Source organism: Platalea leucorodia (genome assembly GCF_965183815.1).
Source record: "Platalea leucorodia genome assembly, chromosome: 2".
Lineage (NCBI taxonomy): Eukaryota > Metazoa > Chordata > Aves > Pelecaniformes > Threskiornithidae > Platalea > Platalea leucorodia.
Genome location: NC_138824.1, coordinates 56039128 through 56061201, shown reverse-complemented (window position 1 = coordinate 56061201; position 22074 = coordinate 56039128). Strand labels below are relative to the sequence as shown.

At 38.3% G+C, this 22074-nt stretch overlaps 1 protein-coding gene across 1 annotated transcript in view; it reads right to left on the bottom strand.

Annotated features, from left to right (window-relative positions):
- Positions 1-22074, bottom strand: part of GPC6 (glypican 6) — a gene marked incomplete at both ends in the record, with an annotated part of 769154 nt that overhangs the window by 335410 nt on the left and 411670 nt on the right. The window contains one exon of the mRNA XM_082304914.1: positions 8643-9034. Coding sequence (XP_082161040.1) covers positions 8643-9034 — 392 coding nt within the window. The remainder of the gene's footprint in view (positions 1-8642; positions 9035-22074) is intronic.

Genomic DNA, 22074 nt, shown 5'->3' with positions numbered 1-22074 from the left:
GATAGATATGTATAGCTGAGGTCAACTAAATCCTCCTAACCTTATTCAAAGCTCTACTTTTCCACTGTTCTGCCTGGTACATTTAGTTTTTACTCAAGAAATGGATTCTTCCTAAGGGCTTTAAAAAACAAAACAGAAGGAGGAAAGGCGAAGAAGAAGAAAGCAATGATAGCCTTAGACATATGGACTGAACAAAAGTGACACTTTCTCTCCAGAAAAGAGTATGGAAAAAACTTGGCAAGCTTGTGGCATAAAAAACTCCCATGAGAAGCAGACACTGGAGGATGGGGATAAGTTTAAAATTTTACAGATGACCAAAACTGTTATGTTCCTGACAACAAAATGCTTCATTTTGTATTCCTATGTTCATACCATCTTTCTTTTGTTTGAGATACATTTTGAGATGCAAGACTTAAGCAGACAATGAAGCCAGCTGTCACTGACCTCTGAATAACTGAGAATTGAACTTAAATCCACATAGTTGATTTCAGACTTCATTATTTTAAAGTCTCAAAGAAATTTGACATTTTCAATGTGTTGCTGATGACTTTGTTGACTGTAACACTTAAGCAGATAGGCATTTAAATTCCAGTTAGTATTCCTGACAACTTTTAGGTAAATCAGATATTTCCTTGACTAATGTTTTCAGTAGAAACCTGAAGGCTGAAGAACCTATTAGTTTTTGTGCTTCTGGCTCACCTGAGAAAAAAAATGAATTGCTTTTTTCAAATGCTGATTGGAAAACAGTGCTTCCATAGGCTGCCTTCGAAACAGGATGAAGACAATCTAAAAAGGGTCATTCTAAAAAGTCAGCATGTTGCAAGATGATATAGATCCCCTTGCATTGCTTAACCTTCAGACTTTTTAATCTCCTTCCTATTTCCATTTGATTCTTCTGAATTTTCTTTTACTCTCCTGTGCTAAAACAGCAAAAATGTAAAACCTGCTGTAAGATTAATTACAAAGGTCTAAATCTAGCAGGGTCAGCAAGCTCCTAGGTGAGCTTTGCTTCTTCACCATTATTTTTATCATGACTTGGCTGTGTATCATGACATGCATTAGGATACATCCTTTATTCTAGGAATTCCTCTGAAAAAGTTCTACATTTTCTCTTTACATAGCTTCTGCCGGTGCCATATCAACATCTTTTATAGGTAGGAAATAAAGCTGGTATGAAAACTTTGAAGGTTTGTGTTTAAAATGTGCTTTTCGGCAGTACTAAAGAAAACCTTGATTTGAATAATTATTTTTCTAATGTGTCATGACAGTGTTTAATGACATTGTTAAACTAAAATACTCAGTTTGGTTCTTAATATATAGGTAGAAGTTTCATGTAAAGCTGAACTAAAGGGTATTTTCTGTGCCATAGGCATTTAAAAAAAGCACAAACTGAGCAAAAGCAGTGTAATCAGAAGATCTTTGCTCATGAATGATACAAAGAATCCCGGAAGACAGGACTGGCGCAAATTTTGAGATGTGAATTAGTACATAGTAGGAATAAACCAGGTTGGTAGACCTACTTAAGAGATGCTGAGCAAGACTGAATATCTTGCTGAGCAGTATGATTCCGTTAAACTCGGGTTATTAAAGTCAATACAAAGCTAGCTGAATGAAATTTAAGGACCTAAGAAATGGAGAGGCCAGGCTGAATTATATCTGACAATTCTAATAGATAGGACATGGAACACAGCTTTTGCAGACCTCCTACCTCTGTTTTCATTTTGTTGGAGTTACTGCTTCATTTTAGGCCTTTTCTCCTGAGCTGCTCTTCTGGGATATCTGATGTTCCAGTGCACACAAAGTGGAAATAGATTAGCCCACCTGCAGTAAGTCTGGGACATCTGGAAGGCATCTGGTTTATTTTCCCATGAAATGCCTGCAAATTAACTAGATGATTGGTTTATGTCCCTTTTCTTTCCAAGAAAGGAGGAAAGATTTCCTGCATAGCTGGAGAACCTCAATTCAAAGGATGCTTCCCACAAAGCACTCCAGTGTAGATGCCGTTCACTCTTACTTCTATGCCACAGACATCTCCGAGCCCTGAAACCCCCCTGGCTGGATAACCCCTGGGCTCCCTGCCTGAGAAACACCGAGGGACAGGAAGAGGAAAAAAGAATGTGGCCCATTCATGACATGGTATGATCCAGTTCTTGGAAAGATATATTAATTCGATTAAAACTCAAAGAACGAATGACTGAAAAAACCTTAAAACAATAGACACAGAAGCAATCATAAAAGCTATGCTTGCTCAGCTGGGCTGTTCCTAAACAAATAATTTGAACTAACGATTAAAGTTTAGTGAAAACCATTGTCCTTTTTAGATCTCCTTTCCCTCTGTGACTTTAACAAGCCAAATCTCTTCAGCCAATGAAGTTAAAATATACAGGACACGTAGCTCTTTATCTGTCACACCCCGCAAATCACATTTTCCAGCATTAAAGTACTATTCATTTTGGCTTTTAATTACCTGACTTATCAGCATGTCGTATTCCACCCCCCCTCCCGCAATAATTGCATTCTGAATCAGTGTGACATTCAATACTGACCTTTATTTATGGCTCTCACAAACTGTTGAATGTTTATTTATAAACCATGAAAAGCAGAGTTTGTAAGAATATTGATTCAACGTATTAGAAAAGCAGTGGCCTGGCATTCTGTGAGTAGAAGTAATCATGGGCAATTACTAGAGACTGCTTTTCAGTACTAATCTTGGGTTTAACCTTATAATTGTATTACTGAATATGTTTCACTTTGTCCATATATCACCAGGTTCCTAATAAGAAGTCTGATATTAACATAATTTAATAATATTCAGGGAAAGAATGGTTTTAATTGGTTTAAAAAAAGGGAGACATATAGCCTATGCCATGCAGTGAGAAAAGTATTGTAACAGCCTTTTTCATTTTGCAATAAATGATAATTAATATTTAAATGCATTACTGAAATAAGTTCTTAGTGGCTGGGTCACAAATCCTTGACGTTTATGCCACTAACAAAATCACTAATTGCTCCTAATGATGCCCCTGAGCTAAACTTCACTTTACTCCTGGTATAAAAGCTATGGTTGCCGGTAGCATGAATTTCCAAATGTGAAAGGGAAAGTCAAACTAAGAACAATTCTTCTTGTCCTTATCCCAGTATATAATGGGAAGAAAGTGGTCAAATTCAGAAAGAAAACCAAACCACAAAACAGCCAAACTTAGAGAAAAGCAAAAGTAGCAAACAATAACTAAACCCCCGGATCTATGCAAACAGGAGTACTCTGCACTCACTTGCTGCTCCTAGTGAGCCAGATTCACTGCAAGAGCCAATGAAGAGGTAACTGTCTGCTTGGGATTAAATTAGAGCTCTGAGCAGCAGTGGGGTAATGGCAGCTGGCTAACGACTGTGCTTTTGGATAAGACTGACCAGTCATACTTCATTATTTGTTTTTTTCTTCTAAACTCCTATGTTCTCCGTGTGAATTTACCCACATTAAAACACGACATCGGCACAAGTCAGGCTTGAGAAATCATGCTCACAAAACATAAAAATTGTGCGCTTTTTTCCTCCTGATTTCTACAGCTTTTCATGAAAAGTACATCGAAAGAAAATGCTTCGAGCAAAAATTTTTTTGGGGTGGAATGCTATCCTGACGGGATAACACCTTGTCAGGGAAACAGTACTGGTTGTACAACTAGTACGTTTTCTGGGGCAAATCTGTATCCAGTTAGGATTTTAGCTATCTTTTGAAATACCCTTAGTTTCAGTCTTAATCTTTTCCTGGGAACGAGTTCTATTTTCTATATGCTGTGTTTGGTCCAGAACTCTTCCTTATTTAATGAAAAATATTCTCCAGTGCAACAAGCTTTATAATTGTTGTAATTCAGTTATGAATATATTTGGGAAAAGTATTTCAGGAATCATAAGCTCCTGAAAACTCATGAAGACCATCCCTTTTTTAAATGTTAATTGCTTTATCCTCCCCGTTTTTTTTCTGCTTACATTTTCCACCACTCGGTTGCAGTTCAAAGAGAGTATTACGATCACTGGGAATGTTCTGTTTAAAGTCAGAGAGAATAACTTAGCGTTATTTGCTTGTAAAATAGCCAGAGCTCAGACATAGTAAAAGATGAACATGAAAAATATGCATACGTCTTTTCTATCACAGTATTGGAAATCACAGCTGGCAGCGACTTCAGAAATATTTTCAGTAGTTTCTTCAGTTTAACACACTAAATCACAGCTGGTCAGGTTTGGGGGCTTTTTGTTTTTTTTTCTCCAGGAAAGAGTTGAGAAAAACAAAATACATTTAAAAACATTGACATTTGAATATGCTATATTTTTATGGGGCAAAAGAATAGCATATTTTTTTCCACCAAATGGTAACAAAGGAGAAAAGCCTATTCTACAGGTTTTTAGGGTCTGACAAATTAGAAGAAAAACAGGTGGTAGAAAATTTTACCAATTATTTCTGAGCCTGTATCTCAGAAAGTCCATAACCGTCTACTAGCTGTAGCTTAAGAAAGTATACTAGGTGAAAAGCTCTGCTCCTGTACTGTCAGAGTTCAAGAAGGATCTGGACGATGTTCTTAGCCATAGGGTTTAGTTTTAGGTAGCCCAGCAAGGAGCAGGGAGTTGGACTCAATGATCCTTATGGGTCCCTTCCATCTTGAGATAGTCTAGGATTCTACGATTCTTTTTTATTAATGCATAAATATTTTTTATTTTTCTCACTTTAAGAAATATGCATATGCAGACTTACAAAGCACATATAGAATTTAGTGAGCTGTAGTCTACCCAAGCCAGTGGAAATTCACTGCCTTGAGCGGGGATTTAACAAGCCCTTAGCAAACATGAACTGGCAAATTTTAATGCATTAGTATGAGAAATAAAAAGGTTTTAAAATCTCTGAAAATTAAAAAGTGCAATTGGACTTTGAGATTATGAAAACGCTGTTCAGCTAAAACTGCAAAGCTTCAGACAGATGGAACCAACTATGTCTGCTTACGATTGAAATATAATGTTAGAAAAAATTACAAAAAAAAGACATGTCCTAACCGCCCTCTCTCCTCGTTTATCTAAATGGGACTTATCTAAATTATAATCTCACTGACATAAGCAAATAGCAAAATACTATTGTAAGAGGAAAATGTTTGCGATATGTGTTGCCTATTTTGAGTGTGCTTGACTGCGTACTTCATTGGAAAAAGAGGGGAGTATAGCTCTCTTGCAAGGAATACGCTAACTACATTAACGTTACACCCTCTCTGAAGAGAAATCTTCAGAAAGGATGTATCCCTGACATTAGATAGGGAACAAATCCTTCTGAGTATGTGACCCACCAACTCCTTTACAGAAACGGGCCAGAAAAGGCTGAGAAAGTAAATTAAAAGCCCAAAGGAGATGTTGTTACCAACATTCTCATTAATAAATCTCTTTCTCATGGTGTTTAAGGTGTAGGCTCAACTTTTTTTCTATGCGAGTGGCCTTTCACAGTGGCAGTTCAGTGAGATAATGGGTCCACAAACAGAAAGCAAAAAATCTTTTTAGCCTGTGATGCTGCAGCTAGGAGATCCCCGCCCTGTTCCCAGCCAGTGCAGACAATGGACAAAGATTTCTGTAAAAGAACTGCAACAGTTCTTCTTTTCATTTTCTCTTTTGTTCATTTCTCTTGACTTACCCAGCTGCGGCATTCTTATCACAGAATCTCTCAGTATTAAGAGTACAATGAAAATGAAAACCATGCTGAGTCTGGACGACTTCCAAAACAGCAACAAAAAAGATATACCTGCCTCTTTTTTGGTTGCAAAGTTATGTGCTAACTCTAAGGAATGGTTGCAGACTTTTAAAATGATGTTTAAAGAGAAGGATTTGTCATTTTCTACAGTAGATAGACCAGCGTAAAAATCTACAGTTATGATATGATCACAAAAGCTTGGATCTCAGAGTAATCACAGCCTTTTCTCAGGATATTTATTAATCTTGAACATTTGGTGTCACTTGGGATTCTTCGCATCTGCCTCACCAGGCTGCATATGACACAAAGTCCCTAAAACCAGCAATCATTTACCATTTGCTTTGGGTATGAATATAGCCACAGATTTTAATACCAAAGTCAGTCTTACAATCAAAGCATATTCTACATTTAAGTAAAAATGTTCATTTCCTTAATCTTTTAGTAGAATAATAGGATAATTTGAGTTGGAAGGGCACTCAGGAGATCTCCAGTTCAACCTGCTTCTCAAAGCAGGATCAGCTCTGAACTCAAGACTACCATGACCTGGTCGTCTCAAAGGGCTTTGTACAATCAGGACCTCCATGGACGGAGTCTGCGCAGGCTCTCTGGGCAACGGATTCACTGCTTGAGCATTCTCATGGTGAAGTTTCTCCTTATATCCAGTCTGAACTGACCCTCGTTTCAACTCATGCACATCATATGCCACCATTCCCCACTGCAAAGAGCTTTGCTGCATCTCCTTGATGACCTCCCTACAGGCACCAGGGGCTGCTGCTCGGTGCCCCTGAAGTCACCTCTTCTCCAGGCTGAACAAGCCCCGCTCCCACAGCCTCTCCTCACAGGCCTCCAGCCCTGACCATGCTGGTGGCCTCCACTGAACTCGCCTCCATTTGTCAAGGTCTTTCTTCTATGGGCAGGGCCCAAAACTGAAGGCAGTATTCTAGATGAAGTCTAATGGAGTATCACCATTTATGTATATATAAAGCAAAGAACCTGTACTCTATCTTGCACCAACCACCAAGCACTTTTAAAGATTTTGAAGTGTTGCTTTCATGTTAGAAGTAAAAAACAGAAGCATTATTGAGCTATTGTTATCATCTTCACGTGACACTACAAAAAGGTTCACTTTATGGTTACAGACCCAGTAGTTCTCATTATCGGATCATAGGATCATTTGCGATCTTGTGATAAGCTCTATTCTTGGAAGGGCTTATGTGTCCAAAACCCAGCAGTCGAGATGAAAACATTTCTTGGGTATGTGAGAGGGGAGACACCTGCACATTCTGTACAGTCAGGTACATACGCAGGGAAAGTGACATCTCAGCAGACAATTCATACCTTCATCTGTTTGGGATTCACAAATTACACATTTCTATTACACAAATTACATAGCTTACTCCCTACAGTCTGATCCAGTCGATGCAGCAAGACCTAATGCCTACTGACAACAGTGACATCAGAGCTCAGCACTTAAAACCTGACCCACGGGGACATCACCATTCTTCAGAGGAAATCTGGGCCTGCAGATAGATGCATCCTGCACCCTCAGAGGCTAAACAGCCGTATCTGTCCCCAACTAGACTAGGTGGGCTGGGATTTCATGCCGATGCCCTGCCACTCTTCAGAAAGGACTGCAAGAATTGACAGTGCCAGAAAAAAAGGGAAGGCAACCCTGTAGCCCAGGAGGGCACTTGGGAGGAAGAGACCTTGGTTCTAGCTGGGCAACCATGTATTTTGTTCACCGACTTTTAAGTGCAAAATGACCCTTTCCTCCCACGCAGTCTCCCAGGCATAAAATCAGGCTCTCACTTGTTGACTACCTCTCCGGCTTCATGGCTTCTGAATTTGTAATTGCAAAATATCACATCATACAGGATAAGACAAGTTTAGAAGCCTCATCTTGTTGAGCTCTTGAACTGCAGTCGACTGTACAATATATCAGCTCTACCTCACCTTCTGGCTGTGATTTAAATGAAGCAAGACAGCCAGTCCTCTCGATGAAGGGGAATGGCTTAGGCTTGTAAATGCAGGAAAGTACTGCAAGGGGCAAGCGTCAAAATCGTGCATGCACTTATTGTCCAGAAGTGAGTATCTGGGCATTTCATAGCGGACCTCACTACAGCACTTCAGAATTCAGAACACAGTTAAGGTCCAACTACAGTACAGACTACGACTGTGAAATAGCCAGATCACAGAAAAAGTATCTAGTTGGAACAGCAATTCAGAAAAATATACCTGAGTTTGAAACACTGTGTAAGAGGAAGTTATTCAGGCACATTTCTGGTACCCAGATAGGTTATTTTTATGTGTGTTTTTTTCTTACATAGCTTTAATTATGTGAAGCCCTCAAGGATTATAATCATCCTAAATATTTGCATAGATAAATAATTAAAACTAAAATAAATGTGAGTCAAACCATCCTTTGGGAAAGCTCAAGCTCCAGAGGTGTCACTATTCGTCTATTTTCTCATCAAAAACATGACTAGACATTTCTAACGAAATCCATCACCCAGTTCCATGATGAATGAATGCTGTGCGGGCTTTACTGCCCTAATGAACAGCAGCATAAATTTGCTGGAAACATTTAAATTCTGATCATAATCATAATCTTTTATACACATAGCCGGTTTTGAACTACTAATGACAATCATTACCATGCTAGAACATTGATGTATATTGGTATTTCATTGTGTCCTAAGCATAGAGAAATGCTTTCCAGTCAGTATTGCCTTAATATCTTCAGAAGGAATTAAAAACAACTGTTGCCCCTATTTATAAGCTTAGGATGGGTATATCAGCAGAGAGAAGAAACAACCAACCAACCAAACCCTCCCTGTGTTAAAAACAAACCCGCACAATCAGATTTCGATTGTCTAGTAAATTTGAAACGAATTCAAGCTTAAAACCACCTGATTTTAATTACCTTGGATACTCTGTTCGCAACCTCTCTGCCTACTGTCAGCCCCTGAACAAAGGTCCGCGCAGCAATGAAGGCTCTAATCACTTGAACCTTCAGCTTCCTGGGTACATCTCCAAACGGCTTCAGCTGGTCTGTATACTTGCTTACGCACTCCAAGTAGTCCTCAGTGAAATGGTACTGGGGGTTTATGAGCTGGAACATGCGTTCCAGCAGCCGAGCCCAGAAATCGTTCAGCATTTCCTCCAAGTTCACGTTGCCTCCTGTGTAATACCGCTTCAGCTCTGTGAAGAGGTCCTGGAACACCTCCGAGTTCTGCATGTACAGCATGCCGTATGTCCGGACAAACATGTCATTTAAGGACCTTTCCGCGTTCTCCAGAAGTTCTCGGAAAAATTCTGTAGGGAAAACAAGCACGTGTTAACTGGATATATTAGTAAGGCACCAAGGGTTTTCTGATTGCATTCCTGTGTTAGCATTAGTAAAGTCTGTCCTAATATGTTGTTACAGCGGTGCTTTACTAGTGAAATTCATCTATTTGGATAGGAAATAGCTTTATTCAGAGGTAAAGAAAACCAGACTATAACTTGAATTCCCCCACAAGGTAGAAAGATGTAGAACCTATAACACTGAACATGAAAAATCCATTTAAAAGAACTTCAGTGAGGGCAGTTCCACTTCTTCTTCATGTACTATTTGAACATAGAAATCCCTGTCCCTTGCAATATCCTCCATAACCAGTATACTAAATCTTCTATGCTAAACATAGAGTCATAAAATGTAACAATTTTAGAATAGCTAGATGATGATTAAGTTCCACTTTGCTGAAGTTCTTATAATGTAGAACACCACCACGGAAATAAATCTGAAAACTTATTTGCAAATATTCTTGAAGAGAACTTGAAAGAGACTTGAGTGGAAATGAGCAGAATCCCTCTTAAAAGTACTACGTGTCTAGGTAATACTAAGAAAATGTTAGTATTTTCAGTAATTTGCTACTCTACTGAAGAACAGTACTAGAAGCCTCCACCAGTCATGTCACAGACAGCCTACTAATTCCAGTTTGTGCTAGTTGTTGGTTTTGAACAGCAGACCTTACAGTTTTTGGAAAGGATTTCAGACTTTACTGCTTCTGTGCCTTTTATCTACTCAGGCCCAAACCATAACATATTTCTAAATTTTGGCTTGTGGAATTTATTATTACTGGAAACAGAGCCCATGGGATACACTGGAAATGCGTAATCATCTCTTCTGTTAATATCCTTTAACTGCCATGTGATGCTTACGTTTTCCCAAGAAATTCACTGTGCATGTACAATAGTTCTTTAAACACATCTGACAAAAGCAGGCATAGCTTCTCCTCGTTTTTAGAAGATCCCATCTTCCCACAGGGTCCGCTTGTCAACCTTCTTAAACCTCTACTGGAAAAGAGTTTAATGGCTGCTGTGGCCTGTAAATGGGGCACTGCAGACAGTAAGGCCGAGATGGCAATGCCTTTGGCAAAACGTGTATATTTGCTGCGATTAAATGATTTGCACCGATGCAGGAGTCATCATGCAGCCAACTCCAGGATACCAGATTCTAAATATGTGGTCACTGCACATAGACACATCTGCGTGTGCTAACTGCAGGGATGTGCTGACTTCTTACAGTCTTGGCTAATGCCATAATGTGAATACTCTTTTAACATAGAGTCCTGCTGTGGCTACAGTGACTCATAAAAATGCAGAACCACTGCAATGCTGAAGACAAGACAGCAATTAAGACTATGTAAGAAAAAATCTACACCAAATTTAAATTTGAGGATTTGCAACTGTGATCAGCTGAAAGCAGAATCCACTGAACGCTGTGGACTAGTCTACAAGGACTCAGTAAGAAAAGAGCCTCTTCTTTTTGGCAGAAATTGTGCAGAGCTGCAGTCTTTGATCTCTCAGATAACTGCAAAGGGGTTATCATGAAAATGTATATACAGAACACCGAGAACATACTCACTACATCAAAGCACTTATTAAAGGGAAAATATATTCTAATAAGCGTATCAATGTCTAAACTGTCATTAAAATCACAGCTCTTCATATGGAATAAATTCCATCTGGAAAAGAATATGCTTTTGCCAAATAGTTTATGTAGGGAAAAGAAAAAAAAAAAACCAAAACCCACAAAACCCACAACCAAAAAGAAATAGAATAACTTGGGGTCCACAACATACAGTCTTCTCTGTTGTTTTTCCAAATTGTCCACTAATTCTGACAAAGCTGTTTTAGAGAAAAGCAAAACAAAGCTGTTTTTCACCCCTAACCCTGACCTGGTGGTATCCTTGATGTCTGAATCACCCTGATTACTATTTTATACATTCAGCATTTCTTCTTCTAAGAAATAATGTATACTGGCTGTACTGCTGAATACATCTAGCTCTCTAGTCACACAATCTGGAAGGCAAAAAGATGGCAGAGAACTTGGGCCTTAACTTAAAATTTGTTTTAAAGTTGAAGCCAGGCTTTCAGACCAGTGCAACTGAACGACAACTGGGAAAGTCAATCACGAAAGCAGTGAATCCAGGCCCCTCGACTTCTGTCCCATGAGGCTCTGTATGCTGGGGGGTCGCTGTAAGCAATTCATATGCTGGCTCCTCCCAATCCATAGCTATACTGGGAATCCCGCTCCTTATCTTAAAAGACCGTGCCATTGCACGAGTCAGTCACAGCAAAGCATAACTGAATTTGCTGACAGCTCCTCTTGTCTGGGACTATTAGCCTATTACTTCTTTGTGCAGGGGGATTATGTAGCCATCTGACAATCTGCTGGAAGTTAACCAAACTTTTCAGGGAGGGGCAGACATTTATGCTGTGCTTGTACAGCATCTAGCACAATGTCGTCCATGCCGGTCACAATCTTTATTTATACTGCAGTACAAATATTATCAGTAACTCCACAAACTGAAATTTCATGCTAGTCCAAATGTGACACCATACATATGCATTCTTCAGGAAAGCTGATGTTCTCTAAATAGTAGTACATTTATTTAATTTTTAGTCTTCTCATAGGTCTCTAGTCTTTGAGAGCTATTGCTCAGAATAAGTTATTATGCCATTAAAAAGTTAGACCGTTAGTCTTCTGTACGCTTTGATACAAAAGACAGTTAGTTTAAGAGAGTTATCTGCATCAGTAACCCTAGGCAGGATCAGGATAATAAAGCAGCAACGACTACAAAATTGGATACCTTTGGAGTTCCAGAGAGAGAGAGATCTCCCCTGTTGTACTAATTAGAAAAATTCTCAATCAACTCCTGTCCAGCAAAATGGATGCTGCTGTGAAGGAACACTTGCTTTTTTAGTCCACAAATCTTCCATACATCAAGAAGGTAGTCTGCTTTGCGATGCTTATGTACAGAAACTGTGTCCTGGCATAACTGGGCAATTGTCCAGTTACATCAAGAGAAACTGTACTTGCTTCCGCAAAGGCTGAATTTTTCCATGGTCTTCCAAGTAATTTAAAGAATTTATGCTCATTGCAAAGATGATATTTCATCAACTTGCAGGTAGCTTTTGAAAAATAATGTAATATTTCAGCTCAAAGTAAAAGAAAGAAGATGAGACAGACATTAGTCATGTTGCTTAATGTGCTTCTGGAAGACACTCAAGTACTAGGGTGGGAGAGGAGAATCTACGTAAGACAGAGCTGTGCCGTGTTTTAAAATATATATCTTGTAAAATTTTTTGCTGCCAAAATAGGCTGTCATGAGCAGTGTTAATACTGGAAATAATTTTTCCTAATTTTAGGTGGTGATTAATTTATATGACAGAATATGTCCCGGGTATGTCTTATGTTTTAAGCATGTTTTTATACAGCTTTCATTTATTAGCCAGACAGTGTCAGGAAGCCTGTTCTGCATATGAGGTAGTTGAAAAGGATAAGGTCTAAGGCACAGTGAGCTACTGAAAAGCGGGAGAGAAGATTGCTATTTCAAACCATTACATGCTCTATATAGGCTTAAATGGTGGGGTTCCAGTCAATGGATAACACTTAAGCTAGTTTCTGTTTTAAACATTATTTGTAAATTTAGGATGCAAGATTGATAATAACGGTGTCTGCAAATGAAGTGTGAATTGTTATTAAACATTTTGTCTATGATAAGACAACTCGGTTACAAAGTGAAAGGACACAATGCATTGCTAGAGTCCCTTACTGAATGGTAGGTACTGCTCTCAGCTTAAAACTAGGGTCTTTTTAGCTCTCACACTACCTTGTCAACTGAAAGCTGACTTTCTCACTCTATTTTAACACAGGTACTCTAGTGTCATAATGCATTCAACCTGGGAGCTACCCTAATTCCAGAGTGATGATAGTTGTCACCATAAGTCAGTGGATCAGGACTGGGGATAATATTGCAGCACGACATGATGTAATAACTGCCTTCAATGAAATATAATCACAACCATCCAGAGGCAATTATTAGATAAACAAAGTTGTATTATGTTGGAGCTGATGTTCTATGATCATTCCCAGCCTGATAAATTCCTTTGTATTTTCTTTTCCATCTGTAATTTAAGCAAAACCAACATCTGACTGTAGGACAAGACGCAAAGCTAGAAACAGTTTCTTGTCCAATTCCCAAAACCAAAAAGCTATGCATGAGCTTTAAGACCAAAAAGACCAAAAGGAAATTTCATTTAATTACTACATATTCTGCTCAGCTTTCCTTTTTAGGAGAACTTGAGATCTGAATGCTGTACTACGGTGCATCTGATACACCTGACATGCAGTCTCACTGCTATCTGAGAAAAAACAGCACAGATGCAGAGAGCTCTTCGGAGGTACTGGACGGGGATGTATGGCTAATTTTACATCAGCCTTTATGGAAAATATTGCTCAGGGCGGCATACTGATTTCATCCGTCATTGACTAACACCACCCAAAACATACAGGCAGTTGCCCATTATAGCCTTGTCCTCCTGCTTGTGGGCATTGATTTTCAAAGAGCTCTGAGGATTTAGACATACAAATTCTAGTCTACCATTTACTGTGAAGATGTGCATGCATCTACACCCTGTGTGGACTTTAGGTATCTAACTTCATTTCACATCTTTGAATTTCCCAGTCCTGATGAGGCTGATGGTAAGAAGGATATTAGAATTCATGTAGGCTGACTACCTTTTTGGACAGAAAGGTACTTTGGGGGTTGTTTAGGTACAGGTACTTACATTCATGACATACATCAAGGGCAGCCTTTTTCTTTTTTTCACTGCCCTATTTCTATCTTTCTTTCTTGGTTCATGAAGTCATTAATGCAAAAAATGCTTTGGAGAACTCTTCATCTTTTTGCATGATTCTTGCAAAGGCTTTTTTTTTTCTTTTTCTTTTTTTAAAGATACTCCATAATGGTATCAATTAGTGAAAGCTGTGATTTATCTCAAGGAAATTCAAGTGAAATTAACCTCTGTGGTTTCTACGCTTTTTCATTTTCCAACTGTTTTTTTAGGTTTCCAGAGACTTTCTTCTAACAATAACTAACTTTACAAAACAAAAAGAACTCAATTTAACTTCCTGATTGAGAAAAAATTGCTGTAAGGAGAATATCTACAACAGATTTTTTTTTTCTATTTTTGACATTACATTTGTATTTATATTCAAGAGTGAACAAATCGTATGCATAAGGCTACCAGTGCATTGGTATTACTTTTTAGTGAGCCTGAATAACTAATTTTAAAATTCCCTTATAGCTTTGACCTTTAGAAACACTCAACAGTCACAACAGGGAAATGAATTTCAGCTCCCATTAGGAGCAACAGAAGCTGCAGTGCGATGAGGTCTGTTGAAAATTGCTCTCCTTTTTTAACTCACTTTGAATACATAGACATTGCATTTGAAGCTACAAAATACAAGTCAGACCATTAAATGTGTCCTATAATTACAAATTTCAGAACAGGTGATTTACACCCTCTACTTATGTCTTGGGTAAAATCACCTACGGGTAAAATGATTTAGCTGTTAATGGATATCAATACCTTTCTAGAATGTCCTATACCTGTAAATATCATGACATTATGAACTCTTTCGGATGCTACCAAATTTTTTAGAAGCCAGTGCAGTCTCACAGGTTGTGGGTAAAGATGAAGGTCTCTCTCCCCTCTTTAATCTCTCAGTTTCTCAGACTACTGCAAGACTTGATAACAGAAGATAATTCACTGCAATCTTCTTCCTTGCCTCCTGTCCGGAGTCCATGACTTCTTCCTCCTTATGGGTCAGGCTGTTGCAAGGAAGGAAGGAGACCCAGGGGAAGCGGAGACCACCGAGGCTCCATCCTTAACCACTCCCCACTGTGGAGCATGGAGACAATGCAAATAGCGCTGTCCTGTGCTAAAACGAGGGACATGAGGATGGGGAGGAAACATAAACACACCTACCATGGGCTGGGTTGGACAGGCTACATCAGGTGCAGGCAAATGGAAAAAAACCTAGGCTGATATTTATACATCAAATCCCATTATCACAACGGGAACCTAATCTGACAAAGAATTTAAGGCATTATTTAATGCTGATGTACAAAGAAGTTATTGTACAAATGAACATTAATATAGAGTTAAAGGATCTGTCATCTACTCAAAGGTGATTACATGCATCGATAAAGGTCTATAAGACTATTCTGCAACACTGAAACCAATGAGAACATTATCAACAACTTCAGGGGATGCTGGGGCAACCTTTAACTGCTAAACTTACTGTTTCTTCACTGCACAAGGTCATTTACTAACACTTAAGTATGTCTAAAAGGGAGACTTGATCCTGCCATTGATTCTACACAGACAGTCCTGCAACTTAGGTGAAACACATCGCTTTCACATGAGAACCATTAAATTAGATATTAACACACTTTTTGAAAGCTTCACTGCTCTCTAGAATCTCAATTCATATTCTGTTGCATCTAGTACTTTATACTGATGATGTATCCTTGATTATAAATATGAAACCTGAAATTCCCAAGATCCCCTCAAAGAATTCACTGAACTTACAGCAATAAACAAGAAAGAAAATGCTAGGAATAAAAACAAAGCAATGAGATAGCTTTGCACATAATTCATATATACACTAATAACTGTCCCTGAAGGTTCTCCTTTCATTATCAAGTGTAAAATGCCCAAGTGAAGTAGTCATAAAATGTAAGCAAAATGTTACATGGCATCAGAAGGCGACATTCTAGAATATTTATGAATGGACATTTAAATGCTTACAGCATTCATGACAGTAGTACTGGCAGGAATATCCATGACCAAAGAGAGACATGTAGCATTTCATGGATATCTGTGAATTTCAGAAGGATGAATTTTACGTCATATGTTCATAAAAATGCATAACACCTCATTAAAAATTCACGAGTCACCACAGTTTCTTCTGAAAAACATTTAAAGCTTTCATGAAAATGTTATTAACAATATATAAACTATGGGACTTAGTGCAACAATTGTTTTAAAATATAGAGACTGTTCTGTTTTTCCCTATGCACCACTAGAGGTTATTAAATATCCAGTTCAACAGTTAAGGAGATTTACCATCTAACATTTTGTATGAAAATTCTTTGCCATGTCTATAATCTACAACAATCTTTTAAACATATTAAAAGTTTATTGTCTTTTAATACAGGGAAGTATAAGATGGACCAGAAGACATAGGGGGAAATTACCAACAAATTGCCTTGCTAGAAGCCAGATAAAACTAACTTAAACCAGAGTAATTTAGACATTCTGTCTGAAGAAAAAAGAAAATAAGTAGGCATTTTTTTGACAAGCAGGTCCCAAACCAGAGGTGGTATTTGCTATCATTAGACGCAGTCCTGCCGTGTTCAGAGGTCAGGTGTTGCGCTGGGGAGGAATGCGGCACTGAAGTCACTGCACGCCTTCATGCCTGCTCTCAGAGGAGACAGCTTGAATTGACTAAGGGCAGGAGTCATTCGTTTGGAAGGAGGCTCTGGCTGGCCACAGGAAAACACTGAAATCTTCACTGACTCTTATTTACAATGTGGTGATTAACCACAACCTGACAGCAGCAACACTTTGGAACTGGGCTTCGGAGGCAGAGACCTCAACCTGGATTTAGGCACGTATGGGATTGAGGAGGGCTGCTTCTTCTCTTTTAGAATAGTGTCTTTTTTTGTTTCTTCCTCCCATTCTAAACAAAATACACTATTGTGAAGAGCTGTCACTGAGGAGTTTGAAAACCAGTTCTTGGGCCCTATTCAGCTTGGAGAAGGGGATGTTTTCTGAAGCATCTGCTGGATCCCATCCATCTGGCGAAGTACGCAGTAGGAAGCGCAGTTCCTGAATCCCAGTGTGGAAAGACGGGTATCAAACAGCTCAGACTGGATGCATCACGATATGTTCAAAATCAGAACTGCAGCTACTTTGATGTCACACTTGCAAGTGCAGAGAGCTAAGAAATATTTGCACAGTTGTATTTATATTATGTAACGGCTGTAAACTCATTGCAGTTTTCCTTTCCATCTCATTTCACCTTTCTCTCTCTTTGAAACAAGTTCATTTCAGTATTTATAAAAAAATCAGTATATTGCATCAAAAAAACCCTCTAAGATGTGAGACCTGAGACAGATGATACTGCAATAACTGAAAAGACTTCTATTTGAGCTAACCGGCAGAAGCCTGCTGTAAGAGCAGTTTGAAGTTTGCCTTCCTATTGAAATTATTATATACATAAAATCAATTTTGCATATAAGTCTGCAGTTTAAGAGGTAATGAAGTCATGTTGATGGTTTTTCCAGACACCTCTGCATGCAGCTAATAACTTCTGTTATGGTTTAACACCACTAACAAAAAAGATAAAACTACCTCCAAGATAATTTACTTATTTTTGAGCTTATCCAATTTTCCTACATCCACACTCAAAGGAACCCCATGCAGCATTAAGGCTAAGCAGTATTAAATTCAGGCTGTTTTCCCAGTTGTTTCTTGACTATTTGGACACTGGGCGCAGTACTATTTGTTACTGTCATAATACAGAGGCGTGATTGAATTTCTTCTTTGTCAATTGAGCTATACAGTCAAACTTCACTGAAGCGACAAAATTTCTTTTTCTTTTGTGACATCAAACTAAGTTAACTTAAATGTCAGGAAGTCAACTTAAATGTTCTCAGTTTGTTAGAGGGATGAATTTTTTTTCCTAAGGTAATAGTAGGAAAGTTAAGGAGCAACAATGGTCCTAGAGCTCAGATTTGGGCAATCAGTGACTTAAAACAAAGCAATGCATAAAATCATAGATTAAGGATAAGGTTAAGGATTAAGGTTAAGGATAATACAGTTGGCTTCAAAGAAGCTACAAATGTACGAAAAGTTCTATTACTTTTGAAGAAAATAGTCTTTCAGATCCTGGATCTGCATTCATGTGCTGGTAGAAAGACCTTGGGTCCCCTACGGGGCTTTGTGAAGTCAATAAAATTTCCTACCCGATGTTTCAAAGATCAGGGATTAAAAAACAAAGTTTGTATTTGAATAGCTTTAAAGTCAACATAAATCTTCACCTGCAGACACCAGTTCACTGGATCAAGATGCTGCATGATTGATTTTTATCTGACCTACCTTCTCAACAGAAACCTTTTTTTCTCTTAAGAGTGTGTCTGTTGGGAAAGTTTTCCAGTCAGAAGGAAACTTAGATATAAGATACGGTACAATGAACTAAAAAACTATCTTTGCAAGACTGGTATATATTTAGGGTTACAGTAGATTTCAAATAGTATAATCTACTTTTTCTTTGATTGAACTACATGGAAGTGGCCTTAAAACTCCTAGGACAAGTTTACTTGGGGAATTGTTCCTATTTATTAGCTGCTGTGTTGCATATTATGTTTCCATCTAAATGGATATGCCATGGAGTGATACCAAAGTTTTGTGCTTCTGTGCTGGTCTGCTGATTAGCTGCTGAATCTATTGAACATATTGACAAGAATATTTCAATGAACCCAGAAGCTGTTGACTCTCTAAGCAAACAAATAGTAGCTTTGATTCCTTCCTGTGGTCCTGTGATGAAGTGGTGTGGCTCAGTAGGAGCTAGGTAGAACCTATTTCTGGACTACTGTATGGGGGTTTTGTTTGTCTGTTTGTTTGTTTGTTTTTTGTTTGTTTGTTTGTTTGTTTGTTTTTGTGCAAAAGTTACTGGACTTCCAGGCCTTCTGCCATTTACTGCTTCTTCCATCTTCTCTGCAATCTTGAGACCCAATTGTCTTCCCTCCCTACTCCCTCCCTATACAATCTTCATCTCCGTCTCTCAGAGAAATGTAATTTCTGACATTACATGGTTTTTATCTGACAGCTTGAGGGGGGAATGTAGGCATAGGCCATGTTTTCCTCATTGGTGTCCAATGCTTCCTCCTGAGCCTAGCGGACTGGAGATTCTGGGTCACTTTTGGTGGCAAAGTCTTTCCATTCAGTGCCTAGAATTAGTGCTAAACACTATTTCCTTGGGTAGTATTCTGGTATTTCTCCAGCTTTTTTGGCCATAACATTAACACTGTGTCACTTTCGAGCTGAAACTCCCACTAACTGTTCTTCTCATGTAAATCTTGCCAGCTGAGAGTGACAGTCCTCTGAGATGGGGTTTGAGGAACAAGCTGAAATGGTGATCAGTCCTACTGGTCAGCAGGCAGTGAAGGGTCCAGGGTGACCCATGCTGACTAGAGGCCTTGTATTTGTTTTCCTGCATTATACTACTGCAGAAACATTCAAATATTGGAGGATAAACAAGTGCAAATGAGGCAGTACAGGTGAAACAAGAAAGCAAAAGCTAGAGAGGATAAAAATAGTCAGAGAGAAGACAGAAAAACAGGGAAATGGCAACTGAATAAAAGGGAGAAAGTGGTAAGAAGAGAATTAAACTTCAGTTTTCCAGAGATTCCTCAGATACAGTCTCTCAATATGGCTAAAACCATCTCCTGTGAATACACGGGCAGAACAAAGGTCCTCAAAACCGTCTATCTTGTCAAGCGCCGGAGGACCTGCAGCCCAGGCTACATGCTGCTTCACTCCAGATCCCCGACTGAGGAACCTCAGCGTGAAACCTTGCTCCAGCTCTGCCTTTATGTTCTCCACGGGGAGAGAAAGAAGGCTTTAGATCAGAAGTCTGGCTTGGGCTCTAAAACGGGGGCTTCCCTTCACATCCCGCAGAAGCCTGTCTCTTCGTATCAACCCTGCTAGATCAGTGCTAGTATTTTATTTAATACACATATGAGTATATCTATTATTGCTTGATAAGGCGATTTTAGGGCTTCCACTACTGCATTATCTGAAAGACTAAAGTTTTTAGCAGTTTGGTAACATAGGGAAGTAAAACGAATACTTATTGTAAGAAATCATTGTAAACTTTTTATCCAATAACTTCTTTATTTATGTTTTCCAAATGTATACATGCGTAGTCATTTGGGAGAAACATGCAGCCATATAACACAATAAGGGGCAGGTATCTCAGTACAGCTAGAAAAAATAGGGATTTCTTTGAAAAGGACACAAGAAAGAATACACCTTCTGGTTTTAAATAGAGACAACATACTTCCTTGAATGAGGACCTAAATAATTGTGAGAAGACTTTCACACTCACACTAAAACAGTGATAACTTCTGAAAAATGGAAACATTAGGTATGTTACATATTAGGTGACACTAATTACACTGCTCCTTTTCCATAATAAGAAACTTCATAAGTACATTATGATTTTATGTAGCCTAGATGGCCTTATAGTTTAAATGCTTCCACATTTATAAACCATGTAATTAGAAATGTGTTTCCAATAGGTGACTTTTATATTAGGGTTCAGCATTAAATTATATTGCTCATTCAACCCATTATCTAGAAAATATTCTCCACTTTCACCGAAGAAGCATTATTTTATTAGTCACACGCTCCTCTCTTGTAAAGACCACATGTTCACTCAGACTTGCCAATAATATGTGTATGTAAAATAAATAAATTTCAATTGAAATTTTTATGTTTAACATCACAATAATTGCAATAGGTGCCATACTGCCTACCTAATATGTATTTAGTCATTAAGCACTTTCATTAGTGTTACACACCCGGGTATAGTTTATAGTGTTAGTCCCTTAACAGAGTAAAAATTAGTTAAGAAGCTGAAAATGTAACTGTAGAGGGTCGTGAAAAATCTTTTTTGTTGATTACACAGAAACAGCAGGTTTTGTCTTTGGAATCAAGAGTTGTACAGAAATATGTCATAACACCATAAATACCCTGGATTTTGTTGTTGTTGTTACTACCTGTTTTGCTTTAAATTTGGCCTCTTCTAAACATGTTTACTTATTCTGAGGAACCATCAAAGTTTGTACATTCTGTCACAGGCTCTGATTTAATCTGATTTAGCTGAAAGTCATGATTTGTTACACTCTGAGCATCAGTATAATCTATTACAAATTGAAATTTATTTTGGCATTGTTTTATTTTGTGGGTTTTTTTTTTTTTTAATTTTGTGATTACACTGTGGTTACTACTTAAGAACTAAACGGGTTCCTACTTTGCATATAACCATTTCTACTGCTTTAACATACCTCCGCCTCTGGAAAAATCTCAGACCTAGCCTCTATTTCTTTTTCCTTTGTGATGTTATGAAGTTTGACAGCAAATAAAAAATTCAGTCTCATCTTATTTTGCTGCTGGCTGATACATTGTCATCAGATCCGAAGGGCCTCTTGTTATCCTTCAAAGCCAAATGTGAGATCATAAATACATGGTCTGCTCTGGATGGATAGAAAAGCCAGAGGCACAAATCCAGACCCACCAGGAGGAACTACAGCATTAGAAAAATATACACATTTTAATCCTTTGGATTACTCCTATATTCTTGAAGCAATGCATAGGGCTGGAGCTGACATTGCCACAGAACGATGAAGAACTTAATCGTATTTCTGTTTTTAAAATGAGAAGTAAGGTCACCACTGTTATTAACTTAATCATATGTATAATTCAGAGCATAATATAAAATTTAGAAAGTTCAGGCAAACAAGGACATGGAAAAATGATGCCCGTTCACTAAAGCTTTTTTTCAAAATGTCAGGTAAGCTTTAAAAAGACATAACACTTGAGAAATGATTTTTACCTGAGGTAGAGAGGGACACCTTCTGAATTAATTAAAACAGAGCATTATTTTTTAACATCACAAAATCTGCATTCTTCACTTCTGTCTATGCATATCAGCTGGACATTAACCTGGTCATGAGTCCTGGATTTTTTTCTTTTATTATCTTCTCATTTATCCCTTCAATCTTATGTTTTTCTTGATAAGATATACCGAGGAAGTGATTAGCATTTCAGCCTAGTAGGTAGCAGCCATTTGGGTCTGCTGATCTGCGGCACGAAAGAAAAGGATGGGAATAAAGTAACATTGCTTTGCTTGGATTATTGTTAAAAGGTTTAAATCTTCGCTGACATTC